The 13,828-nt window shown below is 48.8% G+C and overlaps 1 protein-coding gene across 7 annotated transcripts in view; it reads left to right on the top strand.

Annotated features, from left to right (window-relative positions):
• Window positions 1-13,828, top strand: part of HDAC4 (histone deacetylase 4) — a 175,288-nt gene that overhangs the window by 129,220 nt on the left and 32,240 nt on the right. For 4 of the 7 annotated variants that reach the window (XM_033516225.1, XM_033516226.1, XM_019007419.2 and 1 more), the window contains 4 exons: window positions 83-281; window positions 2,621-2,850; window positions 8,563-8,820; window positions 10,092-10,278. In XM_033516225.1, coding sequence (XP_033372116.1) covers window positions 83-281; window positions 2,621-2,850; window positions 8,563-8,820; window positions 10,092-10,278 — 874 coding nt within the window. The remainder of the gene's footprint in view (window positions 1-82; window positions 282-2,620; window positions 2,851-8,562; window positions 8,821-10,091; window positions 10,279-13,828) is intronic. The other 3 variants (XM_033516228.1, XM_033516227.1, XM_033516229.1) reach the window with 2 other exon arrangements.

The raw sequence follows: 13,828 nt of genomic DNA, 5'->3' as shown, positions 1-13,828 counted from the left end.
GGATCAGCCCCTGGGATGTCAGTGGGGTCAGGATCAGCCCCTGGGATGTCTCTTAACCCCCTGTGTCCCGGTGCCTTTGCAGGCGGGACAAGCACAGCAGGACGCAGAGAGGCTCGCAATCCCAGCCTTACAGCAGCGGATCTCTTTATTCCCTGGCACTCACCTCACTCCCTACCTGAGCACTACAACGTTGGAGAGGGATGGGGGAACTGCACACAACCCTCTCCTGCAGCACATGGTCCTACTGGAACAGCCAACTGCACAAACACCCCTGGTCACAGGTGAGTGCTCCAGGGGCAGTGCTCGGGCACCTGGAAAAGAGAGGAAGCCAGCAGGGATCTGGTGGGTTGTTGTCAAGGCAGCCTCTAGGTCCTGCATCACCTCTACACCCTGCAGGTGGAACATAAAACCTTTGTTGATTCATTGATTAGTAGTGATTTCTCCAAAATCACATCTCCCACTTCATTTTGGTGAGACGAAAATAAATGCTGTTATTCCATCAGGACAGCAAAAGTTGGTTGGCAAAAGTTGAAAACTCTATTTGTTGTCCTTACCAGTTGAGATCAAAGTGAGAGCAGAAATGTGTCTCAACGATTCTGTTTTCCATGGATGGTTTCTATTCCATGAAAGTACGAAAGGCACGCACTTAGAAAATGACAGGTTAAAACACTTCCTTTCATCATTAATATAAATAGCAAAGCCATGGCAAAATCAGCTGCCTCCCAACAGATTGTATTTGTTTGTGTGCATTCCCTTTCCAGGATGTTAATTGCCGTGAGTCACTCCCGGTGCTGGGTTTTCAGAATGAACTACCTGTGGGAAGGCCTGTGGCTATAAATACGCTGGATCCAAAGCAATAATTCCCACTGGGATGTGTTCCTGGTTTCCTGTGTGTGGTGCTGGGACAAAGGATGTTCTGCTTCAGTTACTGACGTGTTGGTTTTCCTTCCCTTCCTTCCATTTCTAATGGAAGTTCTTGGGAGGTGTCAGCCCCTGCAGCATTGCATCTCGTGGCTGGTTGTGCATCCAAACCCCAGGAATATCCAGGGCTGGGATAAGCTTGGGAGCATGTAGATATGGGGAGGCTGATGCAGAGAAGTGTGGTGTTTGCTTCCCTCAGTTTCCTGCACACTGTGTTTGCTTCCAAGCAAATTCCTTCTACTCCACCTGCTCCGTGTGGTGCTTTCCAAGCGAGTACAACGTGTTGCAACCCAATGCTCAGGAGAAAGAGTCAGGACAAAGAAATAAGGAGAAACACACGTTCCAGAGGCAGCAGCTGAGGGGCAGCGAGCTCACACATGGTCCCCAAGGCCTTGAGTGCACTGTCTGCCAACTGCAGCTAATATTTGGAAACTCCTTGGTAACAAAGAAAAATTTATTAGGATTCTGCTGGGGAGCCTTTAGCTCTGGAGATAGTCCCCTAAGTGCTGCAGGATTATCCAGCTGTGATGGCTCTTTCTGTGCTGGAAGGTAGACATGGCCAGTTTGGGAAGCTAGACTAGAATTCCTTAGCTGTGCCATTCCTCTTGGCAATGGTTACTCCAGGTAGTGTCCTTCATGTTGTGATACATGTCCTGATGTTCCTTCTTCCTGATGGAACATACTCAGGGCTTGGAGCACCCTGGGATAGTGGAAGGTGTCCCTGCCCATGGCAGGGGGTGTGATGAGATCAATTTTAAGGAGCCTCCCAAGCTGAGCCGTTCCAGGACTCTGTGAACATGGTGTCTCCTGGAAAGCCAGGAGCTCCTTGCCCATTGCCTTGGGAGGAAGGTAGGCTTCCAAAATATCCTGTGCACACTCTGCTGTCTGATTTGAACTTGTGGGAGGAGGAGCTGTGCCCTCAGGGAGAAGGAGCACATCTTTCCCAATGATCAGTGTATTCATACACAGACCTGTGCGTGTACACACCGACATCTGCAGAGACATGCATTTAGAAAATCAAATACCCTTTCACATGATCCCTTTCAGAAAAGGCAGAGAGTGGGAGAAACTCTGTAAGTCTTCTGGGAAAAGTGGCTCTCACATGAGTCAGCTCCTTCCACATAGGGCAGTTCTGTGAATTGGTGGGAAAGGAGGTCACATCCTGGGACGCAAATGCCAAGGTGTTTCTAATCCTCAGCATCCACTGGCTGCAGACTTCTGGGCAGCTTCTTCCCCTCCTGAACCAAAGCCTGAGGGGAGCAGAGGGCTTCTTGCCCAAGAGTGACTGCAGCCCTAGCCATGCTGGGGAGGCAGCTGGTTCCTGCAGCTTGAATTGAGTCTGGAATCAGTCCCTAAACCACAGTAAGCTGTGAGGTTTAAACTTCTCCAGACCACTGTGGTCTCATGTAGCGCCGGCGGGGTCGGTAAGGTGTTGCCTGTTTCAAGAAATGAGATGTTTCCAGAGGGTCTCTGAGTCACCAGGCAGACACAGAAGTCAAACCAAGCAAAGCATTGCTCCGTGCAGTGGTGATTAATTTATCTGCTCTCCCTCAAGGCAGCTCCAGCTGTAGGTGGCGAGGTGGCTGGGTTTGACATGGTATCACTGTCACCATCAGCGTTACTCAACAGCCGTTTTCTCCCTTCCTTTCTTCTTCCTTTTGTTTCTCCTCTGCTGTTTTTTCCTCCATATTATCTTCAGACTGGTATCTTTCAGGACTGCCCCTGCACGCACAGCCCCTGGTGGGTGGAGAGAGGGTCTCCCCTTCGATCCACAAGCTGCGGCAGCACCGCCCGCTCGGGCGCACCCAGTCTGCTCCCCTGCCCCAGAACGCCCAGGCCCTCCAGCAGCTGGTGATCCAGCAGCAGCACCAGCAATTCCTGGAGAAACACAAACAGCAATTCCAGCAGCAGCAGCTGCACATCAACAAGGTAAGCACAAAGCTTTCCATGCCTTTTTTCCTCCACAGCAGCTTCAAGCACGTGATTTCGGGGTCTCTAGTGCAGGTTGTGGGCTCTACCTCCAGCATCCCTGGGCCTCTCATCCTTGGACTGTATTTGTGAGGGAAGTTACTCAGATTTACTGAAACATTTGCTGAAAGTGTGAGAGACTTAGGGGTGCTTACCTGGAGAAGAGAAAGCTCCAGGGAGAGCTCAGAACCCCTTTCCAGTGGCTAAAGGGGCTCCAGGAGAGACAGGATACAGGGAATGGCTTCCCACTGATTAGGTGGGATATTGAGAAGGAATTCCTCCCTGGCAGGGTGGGCAGGCCCTGGCACAGGGTGCCCAGAGCAGCTGTGGCTGTTCCTGAATCCCTGGAAGTGCCCAAGGCCAGGTTGGACACTGGGGCTTGGAGCAGCCTGGGATAGTGGGAGGTGTCCCTGCCCATGGCAGGGGCTGGCACTACATCATCTCTTAAGATCCCACCCAAACCATTCTGGGATTTGTACTGTTTTGAGGCTTTCTAAGCAGTCCTCCCAAGGAGTTCCAATGGAAGCTTTCCTTAGGACACCAGTAGTTCCAGCAGCAGATCAGGGTTCAGGACCAGCCTGTGGCAGGCTGGTTCAGAGCACTGTTCCATTTCTGAAGAAGGTTTCTCTGAATATTTCCCACCATTCCAGTCCCGCGAGAAAACAGCTCCTGTGAGACAACTCCTGAGGGCTGGATCAAAGAGTGAAGGAAGCCACAACCCCCCCCACACACCACACCACCCCCAAACCCTTGTTTATGGGCCGGGGCTGAGGCAGGATGATTACACAAGTCACTGACGTCAATGCTGTCCTCCTGGAGCGCTGCCACCACGGGTGCCAGCCCTGGCCCCGGCTCAGCCCCGCACACGGGGGCCTGGGGAGCTGCTGCTCCACAGGGATCCCATTTCCTCACCTCCAAACACTCCTCGGGACCAGGGCCCAGGGTTGGGGTTCTTTGTTTGGGGAAGTGTCAGCTGGAGGGGTTTTTTGCATGAAGGTTTTTAAAGCTTTTCCAAAGCCTTGGCTGTGACGTGTCCCCTGAGCTCATTCAGACTTTCTCCTGGACCTCCCAGGAGCTGGAGAGCCACTGGAGCACTCTGAATTCCAGCTTTGTCCATCGCCTGTCCGCAGCAAAATCAGTCAGAGAGGGTTTAATTAAACTGATTTCCCTGTGTTTGATTTATAGGAGTCACGAGTTAAAATCACTTTGGTGCTAGCGCTGCGTGCGTGTGGCAGATTTATCCCGTGGGACAGCATCCAAGTGCTGACATGGGAAAAGACTTTTCCCAGATGTGGGGATATTTTAGGACCCTGGTGTTTGTTAGGAGAGTTAAAGGCAGGACTAAAAATAAAATAAAAGATTATTTAATTATTAACAGGACCAATAGCACTGCCTGTTAATTTTTTTATTTGCGGATTTCCCGTAACTAATACTCCTGAAATATTTTATATATTTTTATACTCATAAATCAGGCTTTTCTTAATTCCATGTGATTTTTCCAAACTTTGATATTTTGGCCTTAAACATTCCCTGTTAGGTGTCTGCAGCAGATGAAATTTTTTAGGGAACTGCAGCCAAAACAAGTCTTGCTGCTTCCAGGAAGGCAACTAAGGAAAAATGTGTAGTTTTGCATAAAAATAAGAATAATCATGGGAGTAGCTGTGACTGCCCCTGGATCCCTGGAAGTGTCCCAGGCCAGGTTGGACTGGGCTTGGAACAGCCTGGGATAGTGGAAGATGTCCCTGCCCATGGCAGGGGCAGAATGGGATGAGCTTTAAGATTCCTTCCAACCCAAACCATTCTGTGATTCATATTGAGCTGATATCCCACCACCAGCCTGTGCTCCTATTTCCCACTTTTTTTGCATGTTTAATGTTCAAAAGGGAAGTGCCAGGGGAGGTTTAGGTTGGAAAAGATCAGATAAACTTTTTGCACTGAAGAGATGGCCAGGCACTGGCACAGGTTGCTCAGGGGGGAATTACCATCCCTGGAAGTGTTCAGACAGCCTGTGGATGTGGCACTTGGGGACAGGGTTTGGGGTGGCTTTGGTAGTGCTGGGGAAACAGTTGGACTCATTGGTCTGAGAGGCTTTTCCAACCTTAAGGATTCTGTAATGTCAGAAGAAGTTTTGTTTCAAGCCCTATCCAGCCTTGCAGGTGGGTTGTTCCCTCTCCTCCAGGCACAGAAGCTCCAGAGTTTTCTGGTCCTTCCAGCAGTAGGACTGAGGCTGCCTCAGAGAGTTGTTTTTTCCCTGCAGTCCCATCACTTTGGGTGGGAGGAAAACCAGATCAAGAGATTTCTGTAGGCTTTGGCTGCTGCAGAAGGCTCTGCCAGTTCCCTGCATGGCTGGTGTCCAAGTTGGCCTCTCCCCATCATCCCTTATCATCTCTTGTTTCTCCTTAGTCTATGAAAGTTAAAAATCAAAACTCGAAGGGAATGTGGGAAGAGCCACATCAAGTCAAATGAGTTCAGCCTTTATCATCCTTTTTTTTTTCCTTTTTTTTCCTCATTTTCATCAAAACTGTGTCTCCAGCTGTCCAGAGTTGTTCTGTTTCTTCCTTCACCTCCAGAGGGAGGAAAGGGAGGGTTGTGCTGGTTTGTGCACATCATGGCATGGTCAGGGCTGAGCTGACATCCTCCCTTGCTTCCAGGCTCCTCTCTTCCTCTGGTTTTCCTCTGTGCCACCCCACCAATGGGGATCAGGGTCCCATCCAGCCCAAACCATTCTCACATTCCATGTTTTTTCTGCTGGGGACTCCTCATGGATCTCTGATGTGTAAATAGTTTTCTCTAACCTGTTGGTAGGACTTTCAAGGTCTTCAGGTCCCAGGAACTTGCCACTGTGGAGAAAGGTGTCCTGGAGAGGATGGTATGGACAGATGGACATGGTGATGCTCAGAGGTTGGATTTGATGGTCTTGGAGGTCTTTTCCAGCACGATTTAATGAGTCTGTGATTCTATTTATCACATCTACAGAACAAATCCAACGCCAGCTGAAATGTCACTAGTGAGAAATGCAGCTTTTTTCCCCTCATGGAACAATCCACAAAAAAATGATGAACTCTTTGGTTTCCCCTGTATTTATGACCCGACTTTGCTATGTGGTGTGTTGTTTTTTTTTAAATTTCTGTTCTTTGTATTTCAAAGCTGTGGAGGAGAACTCCTGCCAGCTGCATGGAGCCTTTTAAAAATGCTTGTGACTAGAGAGCTGTAATTTATTCTGGAGCGAAGTCGTTCTCTGCCCGAGGCTGGAGAGGCAGTGCCTTTACCAGAGGTTTATGGTGGCAGTTTGTGACAGCCAGAGGCCACTGGATATGAAAACAGAGTAGTAACCTTGTGGCAGAGGAAGCCAGAGAGCTAATTAAGGGATGGAGGGGTTATTTATGGTGCTCTGTGCTTACTATTTCAGATATATTTACAGGCATTCTCAATGCTGCCTTTACAGCCATCCCCTCGCACTTTTGTTCCCTCCAATTTTGAATTGCATGAGCACGTGCTCATAACACTGCACATATGGAAAGGTTTTTAGGGAGTTTGAGTGGGCTTGGGATGCAGATACCCAATGTATTATGTGGAATGTGGAGGTAACAAAGTGTCTTCTCTGCAAAATCTTCCTTTAAGAACAGGGTTGCAGTAGCTGGAACTGGTGAGAGACCAGGATATTCCCTTTGCCAACAGAATGTCTGAGATGTCCTTGTCCTCCACCACTTGGTCTTCTTAACTTTCACTGTGGTCGTCATTTAATTCTTACATTTTGAAGGAGTAGGAATAATTTAAAACTTCCAGGGAATTACACTGCCTCTCATTCTCATTAGGTATGACAATGGCACTGTAAGTTATTTTTTCCAGAAACTACCTTGTGCAGTTCAGAATTTCAAAAGGCATTAAGTTCAAAAGCTTGAGACCTTCAATCCAAGCAGGGAAAAAAAAATAAAAGAATGAGTAGCAGATGGTTTGTGATGATTTAATTATCTTTAAAACAGAAAATACTCATCAAGGCTAAGAGGGCTTAAAGAAAATTGGTGGAAGAACTTTTAGCTTAATGTGGTTTGGTTATTCAGTGTATGTTATAAGGAATGAAACTGGGGGGGCAGGGGGAACCTCACAAAAATCCTTGAGGGGTTTTGATCCCTGAATCTTTGCAGGGACCTCCTGAGATCACTGAGGGTAATGTCTCTCTTCTAGCAGGCTGCCCAAGGATGTCCAAGGATGGAGGCTCCAGAACCTCTCTGAACAACCTGTTCAAGTGTTTTACCACCCTCACAGGAAAAAAAAAAAAGTTGTATTGTGTTCAGAAGGAATTTTATGCGTTTTAATTTGTGCCCATGGCCTCCTGTCCCATCACCTATGAGTGCAACCCATGGAAGTCCCATGGACTTTAGGACACCCAGGCCTTTTAAGTGTTGCCTAAACCTGGTAATTCCTGCTCCACCAAGGGAAGTTTTCCTTGTTCCAGACTTTTCCTCTGGTGTCAGAGTCCTGTGTTTCCTGAAGGATTGTCTTAAACAGGCATTAATTCTATCTCATGTGCCTCCAAGTGCATCGTTCAGGGCTGGCACCAGAATCTCCTCAGCCTTCCTCTTTCCTTTCTTCATGTCCCTTGCCTAATTCAGCTCCATTCCTGCCCCTCTGCCTTGCTTAGGCTATATGGCAGAGCCTTCCTTCCTGCTTTTGGGGGTGGGGGAAGAAGGCTTAATTCCAGTTTGGAGTCACTGTTCTTCAAAGAGCAAGTTACTGACAAATAGTACCTCCTCCTGCACGTGTTCAATAAGCATGTTTTGATTTAGCTTTATTAGATTTCAAATCAATATTGCTTTCCATACCGATGACCTAATTCTCATTAAACCTTGCCCTGACAACTTTCAAAGTGCAGCAGTTTTTTTATAAGCCTGTGAAACAGGGGCAGCCTGAGTTCTTTGAAAGGGAGGAAATGGATTGGTTTTCCTACACTGGAGTTAAAAACAGGTCACATTTGGGTTTTTTTTTATATCCCAAATAAAAATCATAAGCAGTCGGAGACAGAGAACTGTGAATTTTATCTTGCCAAAGAACTTAGAAAAAGTGTGAGTGAATTACAGTGAAAATTAAATTGTTCCTTTTGGTTTAGGAGCTGCTCTCCGAGACATTTACTGTGTCTGGGAGGGAGGTCAGGTTAGAGCAATGCTGCTCTTGAGGTTTGCTCTCAGCTGCTGCATGAGAGCCCTGAGTTTCCTCTTAACCAGCTCTGTAGCAGTGCAGATTTTCAAGTAATCATTATTTGAGCCTCACAGATGAAATTCAGGGAGTGATTCGAGGTGATGTTGAGCAAAAAAGCATCAGAAACTCCACTGGAGGGTTTGTGTCCCCCGTATTCTTTCAGAATTGAATTGCCAAACATCTCGAGGGTTGCTCTGCGGGATGGTGAATGGAGTGGCATCTGGAGGCGTGCAGGAACAAGAGGCTCTTGTTCCTTCAGAGGGAAGACGAAGTGGAAAATAAGGGGGTGTCGTTACTTGGGACACGGGATTCCAGAGCCCTTAATGCCAAGGCTGCCCTGGCCTTTCCCTGAGGCTGTTCCTGGCCTGGATTGTGAGGCTCGGAGCTCGGAGCCGCTCTTTCCCGCAGGCCTGGAGAGCGGGGTGTGCTTTCCCCGTGTTGGGGTGCCGCTCACCGATGGCTCTGGGCCCCTTGCAGATCATCTCCAAGCCCGCGGAGCCGGCGCGGCAGCACGAGAGCCACCCCGAGGAGACGGAGGAGGAGCTGCGGGAGCACCAGGCCCTGCTGGAGGAGCCCTACGGCGACAGGGCCGCGGGCCAGAAGGAGCCCCCGGCGCTGGCCAGCGTGGTGCAGGTCAAGCAGGAGCCCATCGAGAGCGATGAGGAGGAGGCAGAGCCGCAGCAGGAGCTGGAGTCCGGGCAGAGGCAGGCGGAGCAGGAGCTGCTCTTCCGCCAGGTCTGGCTCTTGGGTGGTTGTGAGATGGGGATTTGGGCTTAGAAGTCACCTTGTGCCACTCCCAGGGGAAGCTCTGAGGGGAGGCAGCTGCCCAGGGTTGGCTGGGTGAAGGGACCCGATGAAAAATCAGGTGATTCCTTCCCTGGAGTCACCAGGGAGACAGTTTATTTAGCAGCTGACAAACCCCAGGGAGAAGAGTCTGGATCACCTGCACAAAACACTCACTGTTCTTACTGAGACACCTCCATGGCCATTTCTTTGGGAAGATAAAGTGTCTCCTAACATTTCTGAGTGCTAGCCATCAGCAGGAGATTGTATTTTGCTTTAATGATATAAAACCAGTTTCTCTCCAGAGAAAGACTGCATGTGAGAGAACGGGACAAATGGAGGGTGTTCCTGCTTTGGAATTAGAGATCCTGGAGCCTCCAGTCAGGCTCACTTTTGAGGGAAAGCACCTGAGGCTTGTGGATTGCAGGTGGTAAAACCAATAACAAGGGAGCACAGTGTAATGGAGCTGATCTGTGTCCTTCAGGAATGTCATTGGGATGTTGCTCAGGAAAGCTGTGGCCACATCATCCCTGGAAGTGTCCAAGGCCAGATTGGATGGGGCTTGGATCAACGTGGGATAGGGGAAGGTGTCCCTGTCCATGGCAGGGCTGAGCTTTAAGGCCCAAACCGTCCTGGGATTCTCTAATTCTGTGTTGCTGATGATGGAGCACTATCACTGATACAATTCCTCTGAAAGTGTAGCCTCTCCACCTTAATCCTGAATCCATGGTCACACCTCAAGAGTCTTTAAAATAGTGTCTCCTCTACAACTGTTTTGCCTCAAAGCAGGAGGGAATAAATAGAGGGAATGGGATGGGACAGCCATTCCCTTCTGACCAGGAGCCTGTCCAGCTGATGGTGTGGCTGCACAGAGAGCCAGCCCAGTTAAGAGCTCCCTCTCCAGCCTGGGATCCAGTTGAGTGGGACTCCTTCCATGGCCCAGACTGTTTCACTGTTAAATGCCTCAGCGCCATGGGGTGGGTGCACAGGGGGAGGAAGATGAGGGAGTGGTGGGGGAGGATGGAGCTGCCTCTGCCAGTGACCCTGACAGTGTGCAGTAGGCTCAGGGCTGGGGCTCCACGTGCTGTGCCTGCCTGACTTGGCCCTAGAAATGTCACTTGTTTGGTTTTTTTTGCTCTGTGTGAAGGAGTCCAAGCCTAAGAGCCTTCAAAAACCCTTTTGGGAAGGCCCTTTCAGCAACTGCCTTCTTCTCTTGCCCACAGCAAGCCCTGCTCCTGGAGCAGCAGCGGATTCACCAGCTGAGGAACTACCAGGCGTCACTGGAGGCCGCTGGCATGCCCGTGTCCTTCGGGGGACACCGGCCCCTGTCCCGGGCACAGTCCTCCCCTGCCTCAGCCACCTTCCCCATGTCTGTGCAGGAGCCACCCACTAAGCCAAGGTTCACAACAGGTGAGCTTTTCTGGGGGCTGGGGGGGCTGTGGTGACTGGGTTGTTTTGTATTGAGCTGTTCTGAAAGGATGTGGAAATGGGGATTGGCTTTAGGCTGGGAGTAGGGTTAGATGGGATATTGGGAAGGAAATCCTTCCCTGGGAGGGTGCTGAGGTTGCCCAGAAGAGCTGTGGTTGCCTCTGGATCACTGGAAGTGCCCAAGGCCAGATTGGACAGAGCTCAGAGCAGCCTGGTATGGTGGAAGGTGTCCCTGCCTTGCCCTCAAGATGAGCCATAAGGTCTTTTCCAAGCCAAACCATTCCATGGTGATGACTCTGTAAATATCTTCCCTATGACTTTCTTCTTTTCTTTCACTGCAAATCCATAAGCATGGGCTCTGCATCTCATCCCCATTTGGGTACTCCATAACATCCTGCCTTCCTCAAGGAGTAGACTGAGTCATCCCTGTTGTCCTGCTTGTCCCTTCCCCAGAGCAAAAATACCCTGCAGACACCAGCAGCAGCACAGCCCTGGAGCTGCGTGTTTCCAGGCAGACACAGCCAGTCCCAGGCTGTGACAGAGCTGATTTAGAGGTGGGACAGGGAGAGCCAGTGCTCCTGAAGGACAGAGTGCCAAATGCAATGCTGGCTCTGTTTCCTCCACCTTCTCCAGTCCCTCCATAACCTCATGCCATCAGTTATCCACTCTGGGCTCCCTGGCAGCCTCCTCTGCTCCTGTCACACAGGTTAGGAAAAACGAGGTGAGCTGGTGGTTTCAACTTGTCTTGAGGAGAGACCAAAGAGTCTCCTGTGGAGGAAAATGATGAGTGCAATCCTGTGTTTGGTGGAAAGCACAAGTGCAAAATAGGGGTTGATTCCCATCCCTGGAAGTGTTCACAGCCAGGATGGAGCACCCTGGGATAGTGGAAGGTGTCCCTGCCCATGGTAGGGGGTGGGAATGGGATGGACTTTAAGGTCTCTGCCAACCCAAACCATCCTGGGATTCTGTGATCTTCCCACCAAGATTAAAACCAAAAAACTTAATTGTTCTTCCTGTATCCTGACAGCGAACTTTTCTCCTCCAAAATCCTTCCTGCCTCTTCATTGCCCTTAGCAGCAGCTGAAAGTTGATTTTCCTTGCAAAATGTTTAGCCCTGTGCTGGGTGATGAGGACTGATTTTGAAGTCCGCCTTCTTCCCCAAATGTCAGGCTCTTACTTTGTCAATGAACAGTTTGCAACGTGATGTGTTCCCTGGGAAAAGGAAAAGGAAAAGGGGAGGGGAAAAAAAAAGATCCACAATGCCCAAATAAGAACAACTCAGGATGTTATTTCCCTTTCACTTCTGCTTTTATTCCATTTTTAACCTACACTTCTTGCATCACTCAGCTCAGTGCTGCCAGTCGGGTTTATTTTCAGGCTCTGGTGGTGTAGTAATAGTGGCATACTCAGTGTTCCTCAGCTCCTGGCTGCAGGCAGGGTGGAAGTGTGTGCTGTCAGCTCTGGAAAAACCCCAGAATGGCTCAAGTTTTGCAAATCAGCCCTTTAAAGTCCCTATTTGTTGTTAACGCTGAACCCCAGAATTTCAGCAGAACTGCATTTCTAAAGCAGTCACTTCTGGCCAGATTAAACAATTTTGGCTTTTGCCAAGGGTCCAAGGAAAAGTCCCCTGGCTCAGGGTCAGAGCAGATGAAACTTGAGCTTCTAGTATGCTTAACCCCAAAACCTGGGGCTTTAAAAACAAGGAAACCTGGCCCTGCTTGAAGGAATTTCTTCTCTTTCTTCCCTCCTCCTCCTCCTCCTCCTCTGCTGGTATTGAAGCTGTCCAATCAATAACATGCAAGCCTCTGAACATACAATAAATAACATTTCCTACCAGAGGACCTGTGTTTGACTCAGATCTGTGCCTCTGAATTTCATTCAGAATTGCAGGCAGCAGTAAGAGTGCAGATTTGAGAGCTGTGCTGCTTGGAAAAGATGCTGTTCCAGTATCAGGATTTATGTTTCTCGGAGGCAGGGATTGAAAAACTAAAGAAGTGGTTTAAAATAAGAGGTGGAATATCACACTGCTTTTATCCAGTGCTGCACAGAGTGATGAGGTGCAGAATGCTTCAGGTAATTCACCTGTAAAATACCATTTTCACAGCATTTATCCAGGTTAAGATTCCAGGGGCTTGACTTTTCCCTTCCATCTACATTTATGCTGGGTGAATGGAGGAGGTGAAGCACAATAAAATCAGGCATTCACTGGCACTAATTAAGGTGCAAAGCTTAAAGGTAAGACCTGTGTACTAGTCCTAAAGCTAGCCCTTGGTCTGGTTTAATTAACCTGCACTGTCTGCATGAGAGAAACAGGGAAATGGACTTCCATGGGCATGGAAGCAGGAGAAAGGGGAGGAAAGGCATTTCAGCTGCTGAGCATGTGTGTGAGTTAAATTGCCTCATGTTTTGTTGAAGTTGTGCATGGTGGCGTGTCGGAGATTGTGTTTCTGGAGGTGGATACTAAAGCTTAATCACTGGGATTGAGCTGTTCTTTGGAAGGCAGGAAATTAAAGTCTTGGGTGTTTTTCAAAAGCAAGCAGTGCTGAAGGGCATCAGGCTTCTTTTTCCCGAGGAAAATCCATCTAGCTGATAAGTGGCTGCTTTGGAGACCGATCCTAAGGCAGAGGAATGAGGATTAGAATTGGTGTGATGGTTTGGTGAGAGGGGGCTGCAAGAAGCAAACTTCATTGAGTGGCCCTAATTAAGCCAACCGTGATCACTCTGGATGTGAACGTGTCCCTTAAGAGATCAGTCCTTGTCCAACAGACAAAGGAATGGCTCCTCCCTTTCACGTTTGGGATATTATATAGAAATACAGAAAGCTGATGCTTTCCCTGGACTGAGTTAGCTCCAGACAGCTGGAAGTTCTGGGGCTGATGTGTATTTTATTTTCCTGTCTCTCTCGGTGACCAACACCTGAGACTTCAAAGGTCTGGGGGAAAGAGCCACATAGTGCAGCTCTCAAACATGATGTCCATTACTCCACATCAAAGTGAAAGCCGTGCCCTTCCTGGATCCCTCCAGCAATCAGTTTGATGTCCTGAAGCATGACATTTAATTTTCCTTCCTCCCAGAAAGCCGGTCCTTGAACTTGCCCTCTCTAGCTCGAGCAGCCCCCGTGACTTTAATGAATACTCGTGCCTGCCCTGTTCTACACACTTGAATAAGGATCCTCAGGTTAGGCCATTAATTTGCATAGTTCCAATTATCCAGTCTCTGATCTCCTGCAAAAATGGCTCCACAAATTATTCTGATGTTCTGCATTAAAGGGTTTTTTCCTTTCTGATGAAGGCATTTATTCTCTCCTGTGCAGAGCAATATAATTATCTGAACCTCAGATCATATGTTTGTTCTGCCAAGAAAAGCCAGTTGGTTTTGCTTTAGTGCTGACCTTTAAAAGTGATTGTTCTTATGTCTGAAAAGAGTCTTGCTTCCAGCACCACTTCAATTAACTTGTAACAGCCAGTGTAGTTTTGTATTCTGAGCTTAAATTGCCGAGCTTCCCTTTGTGTGTGTGTGTGAGTGAGTGTGT

The sequence above is a fragment of the Parus major genome, chromosome 7 (assembly GCF_001522545.3).
Source record: "Parus major isolate Abel chromosome 7, Parus_major1.1, whole genome shotgun sequence".
Lineage (NCBI taxonomy): Eukaryota > Metazoa > Chordata > Aves > Passeriformes > Paridae > Parus > Parus major.
Note: the sequence above shows the minus strand (reverse complement) of the source record. Positions and strands in the feature narration are given on the sequence as shown.